We start from the raw sequence: 18,967 nt of genomic DNA, 5'->3' as shown, positions 1-18,967 counted from the left end.
ACGCAGGCCTGTGTATTTCTATGTGACAAAAACAGGGGAGTTCTGGAGAGAGCAAACAGGTACTGTGTGTCATCTGTAACCTTCCTCTGGGGGATTTACTTTGCAATAATATTTGTTTCAGTATGTTAGTCTGTGTAATGCCCTATGGAAAAAATACTGTGTTTACACTTCGGTCTCTCTTAACACATTGACTGCCAGAGTTTATTCATAATGTACTCACCCCTGTGCCAGCAATTTGCGTGTTTTTTATTTTTTTTGTTTTGTAATTTTTCATTCAAATACATTCTCTGATTGTGTTGTCAAGCACCTACGATTGTTCCACCAGTAGAGAGCAGCACATCCAAACATTGATCACCTCGCTCACCCCCTCCCAAACAGGCCCACGTCATATCCGGTCATTCAAAGGATGTGACGTTTTCGACAATTCCCGTTCCGCTGATCAGCCTGAAAACGACGTGATACACTACGACGATGACTGTTAGTCACCCGGACCAAAGAAAATAGAAGTTGAGCTGTCCGTTTGTCTTTTATACCGTGTGAAAAACCGTGTTTTTCCTTATTCTGGCCGAAAATCACTGGAGAAAAACAGCGTGACCCGGAAATGATTTTTTTTTTTTACATCCGGCTCCGGGTGAGTGTGACGTAAGTGGAAAACGAAAGTGTTGATGAGAAATAAACAAAGCCGTGCGATCACAGATTAAACAATGAAAATTCAAAAGAACGTGTCAACTCGTTCTTAGGAATCCTGGCACTCAAGCGATGGATTTGAAAGAACGTGTGGACGCGATCTTGGCACTGTATGTGTTAAAAGGGCAACTGCTCTGATTTTTAACATGGAAACCATCATTCTATCGTGAGAAGGTCATGTGAAAATCTGTCTTTCAATCGATTAGTCACCCGGTGGAGACTTGAATTCATGGATATCTTTTTAGTTTTCGTCGCATTCCTAAGCCAATAATTTGAATCCCTCAATGAATTCCCATATTAAAATAAAAAGGGTAAAGGCATTATAAGCTACGGCTTCAGCCTACACCTTTTCGGTCCAAGTATTGTTTTTTTAATGTTTGTGACTAACACTCTACACGGCTTAAGACCAAAATAAACTATTCATTCATTCATTCATGTTAGAAGACTGGGGCGTGTTATTTGAACACGGTGCTGGCGGTGACGGTACCTGTGCTATGAGCCGTGATTCTGGGGAGCACTCGCTGTCCATGCTGCTGGTCCTGTCGTTCTGGGCCTTGGAGTTCTGCCGGTCCTTCATGGACGTGCTGCGGGGCCGTCGCTGGAGCTTGTTCTCCGCTTTGCTAGTGGGAGAAACGCACGAACAAACAGGAAGTCAGAAACTCAAGATACATTAAGGTAAACCTAGAAGCTACTGCAGTAGCTTCTGAGCTAAGTCAAATATTCCACTTCAGCGTCTCCTTTTTAATACATATGATTAAACAATCTCTCTACATTGTTAATTTAAAGGGATAGTTCACCCCCAAAATGACTTTTTTTCTGTCGCTTAGTCACCCCATGGAGACTGTATATTATGTTTAATAATATTTCATATGTTTTTGTCGCATTCCTAAGCCGATAATTTGATGACCGGCAGCGGTTCCGGTAGGAGACACAAAGGAGACTCTTTGTGTCTCCTACCGGAACCACTGCTGAAATATCCATGAATTCAAGTCTCCATGGGGTGACTAAGCGATAGAAAAAAGAGTGGGTGAACTGTCCCTTTAACTCCGAGAGGGTACAAACTGTAACCAATGGACCTTTACGGGTCAATAGTCGTAGGATTTCACTGTGTGTGTATGTGTATTAAAGGGCAGCGTTGTTACCTGGGAGACATGTGGTTCTGGGACTCTGTCTTGCAGAGTTTACCCACGGTGCCGGCCAGCCGCTCTGTGCTGACGTCCCAGCTGCTGTTCACCTCCCCGGGTGCCGTTCCTCCACCTCCATCATCCATCTCCGCCTCCTAAAAGCCAAGCAGGAACAAAAGATAACCTATAACACACACTGCAGAGGGCAATGGGCGATCGCCATCACTATGACCACACAGCACAGTAGCGTCATCTCCCATTAATCTATAATCTAACGCATCTGTGTCACTTTTTGATTTGAGCTAAAAAAGCATTATTTTACACTTTGGCTATTCAAAAATAGCAGATATACAAGCTCATAGCGCGGCACCGAGTGCCGCGCTACGAGCTTGTAGATCTGCTATTTTTTGAAAAATCGTGAAAATGTGTGCAAATCTTTGAATATATATTGTTTTAAAGCGAACATTTTTAACTCAAATCTTTGCTTCTGGGGGGTCCCTGGAACAAAATATTTTGAGACGAGGTCGGCGGCCAAATACATATCATTTTGGGGGTCCTCGACATGAAAAAGTTTGAGAACCACTGATATAGAAACATACGTTTTTTTTCAGAATACTGCTGGGATTTAGAAGACATTTTGTAGAATCGGCTTCAGGTCTTAATGGGTTAATCTAGATCAATTCAATTCCTCCCGCCAGGCTTTTTTTTAAACTGTGGGTTTGTACTGTACATGGGAGGGCATCGCAAAACCCACGCATCACTGCACGAGAGCTGGAAGATGTGACGTAGGACTGTTACGATTACACATTTAACACATCGGGTGCCAGCATTTTTTCATAACAACTTACCGTGGGTGCCAGCATTCTCCCCATTGATTGCGCTTTGCTGTTTAAAGCTCTAGACTCCACGACCAGCAAATCCACGTAAAAAAAAGCATCCATTCATGTAGCGTGAGGACCCTGGCTACAGCCTGGAACCATAACATTTCACTCGCAAGTTACAACCGGGACGGATCGCGCATCGCGCATGAGCGGTTTAACACACCGGAAACAGATTCGGAGATATAGGCGTTTTAAAGAAGGAAATAGACAGGAAGCGGATGGAAGCCATGTTTTTGTTTCCGGTGATCCATTTGGCCTATCCTTCTTAGGATCACAATGGGTACTCCCAGAGCTGCTCTAGCCCCGCCCGTGTGGAGAAAAACGAAAAAAACAAAAAGACTGAAAACACGGTTCAGACCGTGAACGGCACCAGAGCGCTACTATGTGAAAACACGGTCCAGACCGTGATCGGCACCCGATGTGTTAAGTTGATTAATTAAGAAGATTAATTGTCACTAAAATAATTGCGATTAACAATTTAACTGTGTGTTTGGCATTAAATATTGGAACATATTAATTAAATAAATAAATCTGTTTGCCTTTTAGGCTTCGTAAAAAAATACATTACAGGGCAGATATGAAAAATAACATAAATATACAAACAAATTGTTAACATATTTAATCTGTATTTACATTTTATACATGTAAAAAATTGCAGAAATAGCTGTTTTACAGGCTTACAACGTTGTAAGCTTGTAGATCAGCTATTTCTGCTTTTTTTTACATTTGAAAATGTGTGAACATTTTTCAACATGTAGAAAATGATGCAAAAAATTATTTAGATGATCTCAAATAACTGCGATTAGACGATTATGTAACAATTGTGACAGGCCTAGATGGGAGTGAATGGAAGTAAAGTTAAGAAGAAGAGAGAGGAGGGATGGTGCAGCTTGACCGAGTTGTAGAGTCTGGAGAATAAAGACCTACGGCAGGTGGGCAGGGAAACACGACTACTGCTCTGCTATTCAATTTAACCCATTAAGGACCTGAAGCCGATTCTACAAAATGTCTTCTAAATCCCAACAGTATTCTGAAAAAAACGTATGTTTCTATATCAGTGGTGCTCAAACGTCTTCATGTCAAGGACCCCCAAAATGATATGTATTTGGCCGCCGACCCCCATCTCAAAATATGTTGTTCCAGGGACCCCCCAGAAGCAAAGATTTGAGTTAAAAATGTTCGCTTTAAAACAATATATATATTCAGATATTCAAGATTTGCACACATTTTCACGATTAAAAAAAAATAGCAGATCTACAAGCTCATAGCGCGGCACTCGGTGCCGCGCTATTCACTTCTTGTTTAACATCTTACTGAAAAAGGCTGTATCTCGCTTCCTAAGCACTTTTTTTTTACAATGTATTTTTGGCTCTGCCAGAAATAAGTCAGGCACTGAATGAGTTAATGGGTTAAACTGGGTTAGCGGAGCATAGCAGGACAGCATGTTAGCTAGAGGGGAACCAGGGATGCTAGGTAACAGCTTGGAAGGGAACAACCACCAGACACTTGTCTCTTTCTCTCTCTCTCGCCTCTGTTATCTGGTCTAACTCCTCCATAATGGATGGCTAGTGTGCTTGTGTTTGTTTTGCTTTCTCAAGCTGGGGTTGGGGGGGGGTTGGGGTTTTAACCCCAAAACAAAAATCATGCCATGGAGAGGGAATGACGAAAAAAGAGAATGGAAGATGATAGTGAGGAGCAGGGGTGATGCAACTTTGATGATGGAGAGGGCCACTATTATTTCCACACTCTCACTCCAGGGGGCCACACATCTTATCTCCATATTTTTGCTTTTTTTGTAAATTAATGCCATACTTAGTCATTCTAGTATGTCACACAAAAATAGCAACAATTCTTTTTTTGCTAAAATAGCAGATCTGCAAGCTCAAAACACGTTGCAATGCGACACGTTTTGAGCTTGTAGATCAGCTATTTTTGCTATTTTGGAATTGGAATCCTGAAAAGTATTTTTTTTAAATAAAATTTCAAATGCATTTAGTTATACTTAACTCATTGAGTGCCCAAATTATTTCTGGCTATTTCTGGCCAGTACGATTTTGTTTTTAAGTAAAAAAAAATAGCTTAGGAAGCGAGATACAGCCTTTTTCAGTTATAAGTTAAACAAGGAGTGGATGGAGCTGCAAATCTTCAGATAATGATATCTTGGGTTCTGAAAAAAAAGTTTTTTTCTATTTTTTTCAAAAACACGTGAAACACGTTAATGGCACGTTGCACCATAGCGGTAAAACACGTGAAACACGTGAATAGCACTCAATGAGTTAAGTTAACTTTATGAACTTAAATACAAATACATTGGACATTAAAAAAAAGTAATTAAACTAATAATATAGACTGAGGTAATAAAAGCGGTGAGGGCCGCATGTGGCCCCCGGGCCCGCCAGTTGCCCATGTATGGTGAGGAGTGAACAAAAAGAAAAGAAAATGAGAAACACTGAGATGTATGTACGTTGTAAAAATGATGACATCCTTGCAAAAAAAAACATACCCCAACAGGTGTGTCCGCAACGCTGTCATCTTGATACCTGGCCCCTTGCACTTTACATCTGTCTACGGACAGAAACTCTCCCATCTGGAAGGGGAACAAACACACATGCACACAGACAGAACCTTTACCATTGTGTGTGGTGCTATAAAAGCCACAAAATGTGACAGTCCCCAAATGACGTTCTACACTCCATTGTGCAGAAGTCAAGACTGACTCACACGAGTGCCTCGGTGACAGCGGCGGAGGTGGCAGCCAGGTACAACTATCTCAAAGCAGGGTACCTGACAACCTGCCTACAACTGCTCACTCTCTGGTGATGCACAGATATACTGTATCAGTGGTTTTCAAACATTTTCATGCCAGGGACCCCTAAATTGATATATATTTGGCCGGGGAACACCATCTGAAATATGTTTTGTGCCAGGGACCCCCCAGAAGCAAAGATTTGAGTTAAAAATGTTCTCTTTGAAAAATTAATATTATTCAAAGATTTGAACACATTTTCATGATTTTTCAAAAAATAGCAGATCTACAAGCTCATAGCGCGGCACTCGGTGCCGCGCTATGAGCTTGTATATCTGCTATTTTTGAATAGCCAAAGCTAAGTGGTTAAAATGATTCTGAGGCTATGTTAACTCATTTAGCTGGGGACCCCCTGGTAGCCCCCCCAAGGACCACTGGTTGAAAACCACTGCTGTATATCGTTGTTGTCGGGCAGAAACCACCAGCTTTATTTTTCCTCATTTGCATTTTTTCCCCATAAATCAGTGCTATTGAACACCCTTTACGTCTGTGTTGGTTAAAAAAAATATTGAACCAATGAAAAGTATTAAAAAGCGCTTCTGACAAAACCAGCTCACTCCATTGGATCCTCAAACTGTCCGCTAAACCCATAGAGGTATAATATAACTCGAGGGCGGATTGCCCCGCCCCCCAGCTATCATTTCAATGAATGTGCTCAGTGGCGTTTTGAAGCACCCGGAAGCCTGCCGGAAGTAGAATTATTGAGTGGTTTTTGGGGACACCATAGAGTTATGAGCATGCGCACTAGTGTCCTTTTTGCGTCCTACGGCAGCCCGGTGTGTCAAGGAATGAACGCGAGATATTTATTAAACACACTCGAGATGCATATTTATATGTAAATGCATATATATTTATGTATAATATGTTTACATATTTATATATATAAATATCTCTCAGTATGTTTTGCCCGTGCATGTATTTCTCCCCGCCTGCAGTTCCAGCTTTGGCCACTGGGGTGGCGGCTTCAATGTTTCTCAGCAACTCTGGGGGCTTGGCTAAACCAGCTAACTCCACCAAAGGGGGGTGGAGTGAGCTAGTTTTGCCGACTCCAGGCTCCACCCGCTTTTGACCTCCAACCTCATTGTGAGCTTGGAGGTCCATTCAGCTGTTCTTATCAATGATGGACGAAACCTCCTTACTCCACTTTTTGTTTTGCTTTTTTCATTTCCTGAAAAATGAACATTTTGGAGTCAACAACAGCAGATATATTTTTTCACTAAGGCAACCAACGCTCTGCTCAAATATACACGAGAAGAGTCTGATGCCTTTGCACTTGGTTGATTCAAACATATCCAGCTAAGTGTTTCTGTACATCAGGGTTTGATCAGAACGTGTTCCTTTGTGCCGTCTTAAAGAGTGTGTTATTTCGAGATGGAGACATTTATTGAGTGACATGTAAGCAGTACTGGAGACAGAAAAAGGCCCACGGCTGTAAGTAATGCCGGTTGAAATGAACTCCCTAGATATTTATAAATACTCGGCTCCCTCTGGTCATCAAGACTCTCCATCTCCCTCTTTGTTCTCTCTTTGTTCCCGTTCTTTCCAACGAACCATAAATGTCAAACAAAATACAATTGCACTCTCCAGCCTTCCTTCTGGGCCTGGAAGTGCAGTTGTGCGTGTGTGTGTGTGTGTGCGTGTGTTAGGGATGGGCAATATTATTATATCGCAATATTTTATTTCGCGATACTGTATCGATACTCCAGGCCACCATATCGCGATTTTTTTTGAAAAAAATATTTTTTTCCCCCCCAGATACAGGCTTTATGAAAAAACATTCAAAGAACCTATCACTGATCTGCAGCTACTCAATATGTAGTGTATACAATATGTAGTTGTGATATATGTATATATCGCAATATATCGCAATATGTATCGTATCGCAATATATCGCAATATATGGCAATATGTATCGTATCGCAATATATCGTGATATAATCGTATCGTGACCCAAGTATCGTGATACGTATCGTATCGTGAGATTCTTGCCAATACCCATCCCTAGTGTGTGTGTGTGTGTGTGTGTGTGTGTGTGTGTGTGTGTGTGTGTGTGCATGCGCGCACCGGGGGTTCATTTTGTGTGTCAATCCCCTATAAATAACCAGCTAGTAATTGTAGTGGTGTATTATTAATTAATTAATTCAATTCAGAAAATAATCACTTAAGATTAGCTAAACAGCAGTTTAGCCTGCTAGCTAATCTGTATTTCTTAGCTGCAGATTAATCAGTTAAGATGGCAATACCTGTTGTTACTAACAGATCTAAATACAGTCATAGCGATAAATATTTGATAAATCACACTTTCTTCCAACATGGCTGTCATTGTGTGGTGTTTTTCATCCTTGTCGTGAATAAGGTCTCACAACCGCACAGCTAGTTTCAGTCTGTTTAGGGCAGCGGTTCTCAACCAATGGTCCGGGGACCACCAGTGGTCCTTGAGGGGGGGTTCCAGGTGATCAGCAAAATGATGGAGTTGGTAACCAAATGGACCCCTTAACTAGATCTTTAACTCTTGAGAGTGTAAAATGAAACCAAATGGACCCGTAAGGGTCCATTTCATTTTACTCTCTCAAGAGTTAAATTATTGTTAAACATCTGCATTACTTAATTTACAAGAAGTCTACACAATTAGAGAATGTAGAAGAATTGTTATTGTGATCAACGTCTGCCTGAATATCTCTCCTGTATGACAAAATCTCATCCAACGATAACAAAATATTCTCTTGGATCTGAGAGGCTAAATCTCTCATCAAACGGTGGTTTGCTTGGCCCAAATGCCCAATAAATAATGGACCGTGATATGAAAAGGGTTGAAAACCACTGGTTTAGGGGCATAAGAATGAGGGCCGCCTAATGGCTTCGACCTCAGTGGATGTTCTGTTATCACATTAGCCATGCAGAGTTTATTATAGATCAGCTGTTTGAAGGTCAGTGCTATCTGTAAGGGCTTTCAGAGAGGATAGATAATAAGACAGAGTGCTAACTGCTAACACAAGAGTACATCGTTGTACGAGTTATATTAGGATGCACTTACGGGGCAGGACAGTTCTCTTTGTTGGCTCTTTTGGCTGTGAACGCTTCCGATCTCCGTCTGGGAGCTGGAGTGGGACATCCCTTCAAAGAACGGCCTGAGAGGAGCAGAGTGTTAAGACGTTTTTTAATGTTTTAGCAAAACTTGAAAGATGTTAAATATGGTGTGTATGCAAATACTTGTAAAGGGTAGTGCTTACACCCAGTTTTAACAACGTTTAACGTCCGTTCCAGTTTATGTCAGAAAATGCATTAAATGGCGCCCACTCATTAACTCCAATGACATAACCCTGATCTACATCGTTGCTCATCTTGGCTTGGTTATGACAGATCCCGTGTGTATTGGAAAATGTGAAAAGCACATTTAAAATCTCACTTTTAATCCATTAAGACATGTCATTTTAAGATTTCTTTGGCTATAAAAATAGCAGATATACAAGCTCATAGCGCGGCACCGAGTGCCGCGCTATGAGCTTGTAGATCTACTATTTTAGATTTTTGTACAAATCTTTGAATATACATATATTTTTAAAGCAAACAGTTGTAACTCAAATCTTTGCTTCGGGGACTTTCATATTCAAAGATTTGTAAACATTTTCTAGATTTGTCAAAAATAGCAGATCTACAAGCTCATATATCTATCTGCTATTTTTGATTAGCCAAAGAAGTCTAAAATGACAAGAGATGTGTTCCCAGTCTTAACCCATTAACTGCCGGAGGTATTTTCATATTCTTTTAGCCAGTGCCAGAGTTTTTCATTGGAAAAAAAAAAGTACTAAGGAGCCGAAATATAGACTTTTTAAGTTTTAAGTTAACAAGGAAGTGGATAGGAGTCTAGATCTTCAACTAATCATATCTCCTTGGTCTTTGGGTGAAATTGGAAAAAAAAAAACATTAAAAAATAAATAAAATAAAAAACGCGATTGGCACGTGGCGGCTTTAAATCGGTTCGCGTAGATCTACGTGATTGGCAGTGAAATGGTTAACGGGTTATAAAATATATTAGTTTTACTGGCATAGAGAATTGATATTTTTTTGTTTTCCATTGAAGTATAATTCAGCCTATGCATCGACCTTCAAGATGTACGAGATCGAGGCTGGTGGACAACATACTTGAGTTTTGGCTTGGGCGTGCTGAGGACACTCTCGTTGTCCTCCATCTCTGGCCCACTGTCGCTCTGGTTGTAGACCTCCAGGCTGTCGTACAGCAGGTCCAGGTCCTCCTCCACCTCCTGGGTCTGGTCCACCGGGTCAGAGTCCAGGACCTGTCACGCACCCAATGAAAACAAACACTTCACTTATTCTGTAAATGAGGAGGAATGGTCAGTTAATGGAACACACGCTGAATAGGGAGGCGTAGTAGACTGCTGCTGTGCATTAACTAATCTCTCTCAGTGATGAGCTGAAAGTGATTAGTGGAAGGGAAGAGAACGAGTGATGCATCGAGAGCTGTAAAATGATTCGTTATGTTATAAAAGCATATCCACGCACCAATCCTAATTGGGCTAATTAACCCATTAAAACCCGGAACAGGGAGGTGGGTATCGGAGGAGAGCTGAGGAGGTGCTGAGTGTTGGTGCTGTTCATCACAGAGGGACTGTAGGCAGCCCGGGTTGGTGTACTACTAATCAGGTGATTAATGCCACTCTGTGAGGAGGAGGCAGGAGGAGCTGGCAGGCGGCAGATAAACACAGTCTGTCCACACTCTGTCCCCCTCCTGGACAACGTGTTTATACTGCCGTTTGCACAGACCTGCCTTGACGCAAATGGCGTGTATTAAGAGACACGGGGGGACGTGATAAAAAGACGCACAGGTCAAACGGCCTTTGGTCTCTAATGCCAGGTTAAGCTTCTCAAGACAGTAAGGGGTGGCAGTGGCTCATGGGTAAAGAGTGGCCGGTAGAGCGGCCAGATGGCAATCGCGAGGTTCTCAGTTCGATCCCGGGCTCCCCCAGAGTTAGTTAGAGTCCTTGAGCAAGACTATGAACCTTGAATTGCTCCCGATGAGCAGGTTGGTGCCTTGCATGGTTTCCTCCGCCATCGGTGTATGAATGTGTGTGTGAATGGGTGAATGTAATGCACAATCTGTGTAAAGCGCTTTGGATAAAAGCACTATATAAATGCACCATTTACCATTTACAAGAGATCAGTGAGTTTAACTATGCTGAAGGGATGACAAAAAAAAAAAGCATTTGTGTTGTGTCTGAAACTCCCAGTAAGATATAAAATGGGAGCAAAGACATCAAAAGACACTAACTGGAGCCATCGCCATCATGCTGATCTTTAAGTTATGAACCATATCAGGAACAAATGATTCAATTATTCCAATTATAGACTTGACTACTACTTTATCTCTGCTGCTGGAAGAACACTCTGCTCTATATTGAATTATTCCTTTCCTGCTCTACTCCTTAATCTATGAACACTATTACCAAGTGGACCATCAGGATTATAACAACCTCATTACTTTGCCATTTCTTATATAACCATGCTCACTATGTATAGTATGTACGCATATATTTTACTCATATATATATGGAATTGGTATATATTTCACTCTATCGGGCATGTTTGAATATCTGACCTGTTTTCCTTGTTCTATCTCTATTCTTCTTCTCTTTCCTTTCTTTTTTTTTATCCCACGATTTTTGTAACCCATTTTTTCACCCAGTGCCAATTGCCTAAGCTGTAATCCTGGGTGCTACTCTACCTCTGCCAGCCTGGGAAGAGCCCTGAACTGAGCTCATGCTTCTTCTTCTTCTTCTTCTCTTTCCTGTGACAACAAATGTTGGGAGCTTGTACAAACTTTTAAGTTGTACTTAAAACTCAGCTATGGAGTTGAGAACATTACGACATGCTACGGATGTTTCCCATCGGTAAGCTACCACAGCAGCCCAGTGCAACTCGGCAAGCTCAGAAAGAAGGACTAGCCTCGATTGAGACCATAACATTCTCAAAACTTGGTCCAAGTCAGACAGCACAAGTAAAGCCAGCTGAGCTGAGCCAACTGAATGTAATCCTCCTGCCCGCTGGCAGAGAGAAGGTGCAATGCCCAAAGCTGCGTTCCCTAGCCAGACACAACCAACGAATGCTTCCCACTCCACAACAACATCCGTTAATATTCATAGTCCATCATCATCACCAATGCTGTGAGTGCAGAATGAATGGGTTTGAAGCATTAATTAATCTGTGTGAGCAAGAAACAGCCCACCAAAAATTATTGGCACAGGAACAAACAAATGAGCAGAGATAAAGCCCTCCACACAGACGCTGGACTAAAACATGATGAAACCCCCCCCCCCCCCCACCACAGATAAAGAAACATGAGGTAAACACCTCCTGATATTCCAATTGTGGGAGACTAAGTTAATAATAATGTACATGATTAAAAAATGCTGCTTCCATACAATGGTCAGTGAAAACATCAATCGAATATTGTCCGAACACCCAAGTTAAGTAATCTTGTGGGGTGCAAATTATATTCACAAAGAACAATCAGAACTGCTAAAACAGGACTTTATGAAACTGTTAATATACTTGCCCGAGTAGATGCTCAGTCATCCATCAGGGGACCAGCAGTTAAACAGAGAACTAAACAAGTTTAGCGGCAGGCTTCTCTCGCTAAAACACATGGCTGTCTTCAACCTGGCAACCACAGAGGGCTGAACAACACTGGCCGTTTCAATCTGTTCTGGAGACAAAGATACTTCTTCAAAGCAGATGGCCACCAGTAAAACTAACAAATGGACAATCTTATTTTTTTCTCCTCTGTAACCAACAACCCCCACTCTGGTGCTCTTCTACATTGTAGGGCTGTCCACGATTATGCAATTTTACGTGACGATTAAATGTCGCTCAAATAATTGCGATTAAGGATTTAATTTATGGTAAATTATGAATAAAAATTACATTTCTGTCGGGCTTTTAGGCTTCGTAAACTAAAAGTTGCACAGGAAAGATATGACAAATATTACAAAAACTTACATTAACTTCATACTTTCTAACTTTATACTTGAAAACAAACATTAATAGTGGAAATAGCCGATCTACAAGCTCAAAACGGGTTCCACTATTTTCTTAAAAAAATTGAAAATATATGATTTTTTTTTTACATTTTTACATGACAATTATGACAATTATGCCAGAAATGTGCGATTATCTCAAATAATTGCTTTTAGGCGATTACGTAATAATTGTGCCAGGCCTACTTCTACATTGTTACACACCACAGCCCCTGTCCAAAAAACAACCTTTACCCCAGTCCCAGGACAACAACAACAACCATGAAGACACAACAACAAAGACCCAAAATCAGCAAAAAAGTACCACATGACAGCACAACAAGGACCCAGCATCAGCCTCGTGACGTCCATGATGACGCATTGTTTTGCCACATCTCACAGCAATGAATGATCACCTTCTCCACACACACACACACACACTCTCTCAGCCACCAGAGAGTCTCCTCCTGCTCTCCATTCCTCCTGTTCTACCTCTTTCGTTTTTACACATCTCTCATGTGGAGTTCATACTGATAGGATGGGAGAACTAGAGAAAAGACTGGCATCATATTTACTTCCCTATATCCCTAGTGCTGCTCCCCTAGAGAGAAAAAAAAAGGAGCAAATAAAATCGGAACTGGAACACTATGAAATTGGAAGCTGATGAAATGGGTTCTCTTTCCTGATTGGATGAAATTGGCATCTCACCTGTCCTGAACATGTAAAAAAGCTGGAGAGATGGGGAGACCTCTGTTACTGAACAAACACTCTAGTCTATAGCAATGATTGCCATCGGACGATATAGATGTTTTACTTTTTAACCCCCCCCCCCACACACACACACACAAAAAAGTGGTGTTTAAACCAAAAAAGGTTTTCTTTTTCTTATTAATGCAAAGCACATTTTTTTCTTCTTTGCTTCCTTTTAATCTATCTATAGCTTCCAGTGTTTTCTCATCTATTTAATGTAATGCAGTGGTTTTCAACCTTTTTCATGCCAAGGACCCCTAAATTGATATACATTTGGCCGCGGACCCCCCATCTGAAAATGTTTTGTAGCCAGGGACCCCCAGAAGAGAAGATTTGTGTTTAAAAAAATCAAAATTCTACAAAATTCTACGAACATTTTCACGATTTTTCTAAAATGTTCAAAAAATTGCAGATATACAAGCTCGCAGCGCGGCACGAAGTGACGCGCTGTGAGCTTGTATATCTGCTATTTTTGAATAGCCAACCTATACAATATGGATAAAGGGGTGAAAATGTATTAACACCTTTTTTGCTGGGGACCCCCTGGAACCCCCTCAAGGACCACTGGTAGTCCCCGGACCACTGGTTGAGAACCACTGATGTAATGCATTTTAAGCTGTATGTTTTGTATGAAAGGTGGTTCTACAAATAAGAGTTCATTAGTATTATTACTACTACCACTACCAATTAATCCTAGAGATTATGCAGTAATATGGTAAATATTGTTCACCGGATTAGGCCTAAACAGCTCATTTGCAGTTTTATGAAGCAAGATGGATGCAAATAGCCTTCCTGCTGCTGTTGACCTGATTCCAAGCCATTATGCAGGACATTTCAATGGAAAAACAGCCACTGAAATAAAGGACTCCAGAGAGGAAACACTCAAACGGGGCCCTGAATTAGCTTCGAAGTTTATGAGCCCACATTTAACATTAGGTTAAGCGGTTAGGAATGACAACGATATAATGGATTGACTGCGTAGATTCACTTCTCATGGCAATGTCTGAACCACACACACATCCACAGTGGAAATACAGCCATTTGCAGCAATAACGATGCGCCCAACATCCACCGAGGCAATGATTTCTTTACAGGCAATTCTCCTCCAGCCTTAGCACTCTCTCTCTCTCTCTCAACACATTAGCAGTGATGTAGAAATATGCTGTTGCAGAGCCAATAGGGAACGGGCAACAGGGCGGAGACTCGCCCAGGATGAGAGAGACTCTATTCCCGTGTCCAGAGGGCACTTTAACAACGGACGCTTCTCACATGAGGCCAGGTGGAGAGCATCATAATATTATTATATATTCATTCAAGTCCGGCACACTTGACAAAATGTGTTACCTTCAAACTTACCCCCTTCCCTTTGATCATGCAGTGCCGAGGAGGTGCCCGTGAAGGTTTTTTTAAATACTGATTAATAATGCATTCATTAGATAATTATTCTCACAACTTACCTCGTCGGTTACCTTGAACCTCTTCAGCAAGGCCACAAACTTCTGCTTGAAGTTCGGTTGCTGTTAAGAGAAAAGAAGGGGCGGGGGGGGGGGGATAGAGCGTTATATTACCATGAAAGAGAAACTTCCGGAAGGGTTATTAGCGATGTTCTATACATGAAAATAGGTTTGACATAATTTAACCCCTCTCCCAGTTGAGCATCCACTGGATTACTCATTCAGAGCCGTGTCCATGTGAGAGTGCCATTAGAATCACTCCAGTGAACACATTACATTCATTTACATGCTCGTCCACATCCTCTTAATGGCCTGGACAAATGGAACACACGGTCCCCTCTTCCCCCTTAAAAGCCTGTGCAATGCAAACACAAGGCTCTCCAGCTATTCTCACCAGGTCAATGATTGACTATGTGTATAAAACAGTGTACGGGCAGGGGTCTTCAACGTTTTGCAGGCAAAGGACCCCCCTAGATGAGAGAGAGATGAAGCAGGGACCCCCTCTATATTGTATAAAATTGTGTTTCAGATAAAAAAAATGTTTTTACTTGGTCTGCTCTTTTTTCTCCTCTACACCTACAGTATACCTCTTTGCCAAAAATAGCAGATCTACAAGCTCACAACGCCTCGCAGTGCGAGGCGTTGTGAGCTTGTAGATCTGCTATTTTTGGCTAAAGTTCTCCTCAGAAAAGGGATGCTAGAGTTCGAGTGGTTAATGTAAAAAAGAAAATCCTATCACACAACGATTTGGTGGCCCCCCTGTAGTAACTCTGAGGACCCCCTAGGGGTCCCGGACCCCCTGTTGAAGACCCGTGGTGTACGGAGGAGGTTATGAGGGAACAGGCTCACCCTGGTCATAGAAGTAGTACGGATCATTTTCCTCCGTGCCTTCTTAGGCTTCCTGACCTCGTCATCCTCATCGTAGAGATCCTGGAACAACCACCACCACCAAAGTGACTAACATACGTATTTGCATGGATTGCAGTGACATTTCCACCCGTGTGCATATTGTGTCGCTGAAAAGCAGCGTCACTACTGGGGGTGTCAGAAAAAAATCGATTCGAATACGAATCGCGATTCTAATGTTGGACGATTCAGAATCGATTCTCATTTTCAAAAAAATTGATAAAAAAAAAAAAATTGGGGGGGGATCTTGGATTTACCTTTGTGTGTTTACATTATTATCAGTTGATAAAACCTTTACAATTATAAAAGCTACATAAATGTACTCTGCTCTCATGCCAGCAGACTGTTTTGAATCAAGAATCGTTTTGAATCGAGAATCGTTTTGAATCGGAAAAAATGGTTTTTGAATCGAGAATGGTTTGTTTTGAAAACCAATCGACCAAGACTTTTTCATGTTTTTTTTCCCATACACAAAAAAACATGAAAAAGTCTTGGTCGATGAATTAACTCGTATGAGTGGACAGCCCTAGTAGCGACTAGTAGCGACTAAGGCAATTCCCATTCTTGGGGTCACGATTTTTTCAGTTTTTTTCAAAACAAACGATTCTCGATTCAAAAACGTTTTTTTTTCGATTTAAAACGATTCTTGATTCAAAACAGTCTGCTGGCATGAGAGCAGAGTACATTTATGTAGCTTTTACACCGCGTCATGAAGTGACGCGGTGAAATTATTAAATTATAAGACACACACACACCACTTTAGCCCTATTATATACATAGGCTATTTGAAAATAGCCGATCTACAAGTCCGGCTATTTTCAAACATTTTAGTACTTTTACTTTTGGTACATTAGTATATTTTGATGCCAATACTTTTGTACTTTTACTCAAGTAACATTTTGAACACATGCCTTTTACTTGTAACAGTACTTCTACACTGTGGGTATTGATACTTTTACTTAAGTAGAAAAAAAATTTCAGTACTTTTCCCACCACTGCATGCATCTTTATTTGGCTTTAACTGTCGAGTTTCCCATTGAGATTCATGGCATGCACACACACGTTTACACACACACACACACACACACGCACACTGTTGTCACCGACCTGGCCGTGCACCGCGTCATCACTGGCTTCCTGCTCTGACGAGTAACTGTCATCGTCCTCCTCGGAATAGTTATCCATGTCAGGGGAGCGGTCTGTAGGAGGAGAAAGAATAGTTATCCATGTCAGGGGAGCGGTCTGTAGGAGGAGAAAGAATAGTTATCCATGTCAGGGGAGCGGTCTGTAGGAGGAGAAAGGAGGCACACAAACACATGCAGCCAGGCGGGCGCACATCAAAACACAAGCAGGGACATGTTCAGAATGATATCAGCAAGCACACGCTACAACACCAGTGGTATAAAGTAACTAAGTACATTTACTTACAATTTTGAGGTATTTTTTACTTTAATGGAGTGGCCATTTGAAAACATGCCCACAATGCGTCGCGACGCATTGTGAGCTTGTAGATCTGCAATTCAACAACACCGTTGTATGATGAAATGGGAAACATGGTATGCCAAAAAAAAAAATTCAGGTACACTTATCTTCCCAAGCACCAAGTGAAACGGTGGCCTACATTTCACATGCCGTGAAACCACAATCCAATAAAGACGTTTTTTTTCTTTACATTTCTATCATCTCTTATTATGTTGTAATGCATAAAAAAAATTAATGCAATGTACACTAATGGCCTTTTAAATCTCTTGAATGAGGCCAAAGAATATTTTCAACTTCTTCTATTCTATTCATGTGTGTAGAAGAACAGTGAAAACTAAATTTCCCTACGGGGATTAATAAAGGTTCAATTATGATTACTATTATTCACTGCTCAGACATTCAAATATATTCATGAAATTAATTACATAAAATTGGGACAAATGTGGTGAATGTAAAAATACATACGTTTTATTCTGAACAGTTAAATACCGAGTTTGCTAGCCGATACACGCAATGAAATGCTTTTCAAATGCAGATTAGCCTGTAAAGGGCTTTTGGGAAAGCATATCCATATTTTGAACAAGCTTTACCCACAGAGTTTTCGTTTGTTTGAAGATCAAACACTAAATGGCCTATAATTCTGCAGGGTTTGAATGACACGTTGGACTGCAGCTGACAGGCCAGGTGACAGAACACTCGGTTCTTTGAGAACATGAGTGAGATATATCTCACATTAGGTGTCGTGCCAATGTGCGATATCGAAAAACACGTCTCTTCTCACTGTGAAAGACCATGTTCTTAGACAGTGGTGTAAAGTACATTTACTCAAGTACTGTTCTTAAGTACAATTTTGAGGTACTTACTTTACTAGAGTATTTCCAATTTTCTGTACTTCTACTACAATACATATCAGAGGCAAATATTGTACTTTTACTCCACTGCAATTATTTGAAAACTTTATTTACTTTGTAGATTTTGATTATTATTACAAAACATACATTAACCACTTCAGCCCTATATACATACCGGCCATTTGAAAATAGACGAGCTACAAGGCTTATAGATCTGCTATTTTCAAAAGATTTTTAGACATTTTATAGTTATATTATATTTGAAAACTTGAGAACTGGGACATTCTGTATAATGAGTACTTTCTACTTTTGGTACGTTAAGTACATTTTGATACCAATACTTTCGTACTTTTACTCAAGTACATTTTGAATTCCAGACTTTTACTTGTAACAGCGTACTTCTACATTGCAGTATTGATACTTTTACTTTAACATTTGAGTTCTTTTTCCACCACTGTTCTTAGATAGGACGGGTGTTATTAACCATTTCCACCCTGATGTCCCTACTTTGTCATTATAAGTATGTCAATTTCAAAAGATCCTGGCATTAAAAAAAAAGAAGAAACAAGACGATCTACAAGCTCACAACACATCACATTGTGACGCGTTGTGTGAGCTTGTGGATCGGATATTTCCCGCTATTGCTAGTATCATGACAAAGTATATACTATAAGACTTAAGTGGTTAGGGATCAGTGGAAAGAAAGATAAACATCTCTCTTTCCCTCTGAGTGTCACTGTTCTAATACTTGGTGCATGAGTTCATCTGTTATGTTTTAGCAGAGCCTCCTTAATAACAACCAGACCCGGGGAGGGATCAACTCCACAAGGATGAAGGCATGTAGAGCCCTGATACCTGCCCCCCCCTTCCAGATTTAGTCCACTGAAAGGCAGTGGTGTAAAGTAACTAAGTACATTTACTCAAGTACTGTATTTAAGTACACATTTTAGGTACAATTTCCAATTGTCTATACTTTTACTCCACTACATCTCAAG

General features: G+C 40.9%; 1 protein-coding gene across 3 annotated transcripts in view; it reads right to left on the bottom strand.

Annotated features, from left to right (window-relative positions):
• Positions 1–18,967, bottom strand: part of LOC308099788 (phosphofurin acidic cluster sorting protein 2-like) — a 105,609-nt gene that overhangs the window by 25,649 nt on the left and 60,993 nt on the right. For 2 of the 3 annotated variants that reach the window (XM_080448576.1, XM_080448577.1), the window contains exons 6-13: positions 16,747–16,838; positions 15,583–15,663; positions 14,737–14,796; positions 9,642–9,793; positions 8,533–8,626; positions 5,196–5,279; positions 1,830–1,966; positions 1,175–1,307 (exon numbers count right to left, since the gene is read on the bottom strand). In XM_080448576.1, the coding sequence (XP_080304702.1) occupies positions 1,175–1,307; positions 1,830–1,966; positions 5,196–5,279; positions 8,533–8,626; positions 9,642–9,793; positions 14,737–14,796; positions 15,583–15,663; positions 16,747–16,838 (833 nt within the window). The remainder of the gene's footprint in view (positions 1–1,174; positions 1,308–1,829; positions 1,967–5,195; positions 5,280–8,532; positions 8,627–9,641; positions 9,794–14,736; positions 14,797–15,582; positions 15,664–16,746; positions 16,839–18,967) is intronic. The other variant, XM_080448578.1, reaches the window with a different exon arrangement.

The sequence above is a fragment of the Gymnoscopelus braueri genome (assembly GCF_963280865.1).
Source record: "Gymnoscopelus braueri genome assembly, chromosome: 14".
Taxonomy (NCBI): Eukaryota; Metazoa; Chordata; class Actinopteri; order Myctophiformes; family Myctophidae; genus Gymnoscopelus; species Gymnoscopelus braueri.
The sequence above is the reverse complement of the archived record's forward strand: the minus strand, read 5'-3'. Positions and strand labels throughout refer to the sequence as shown.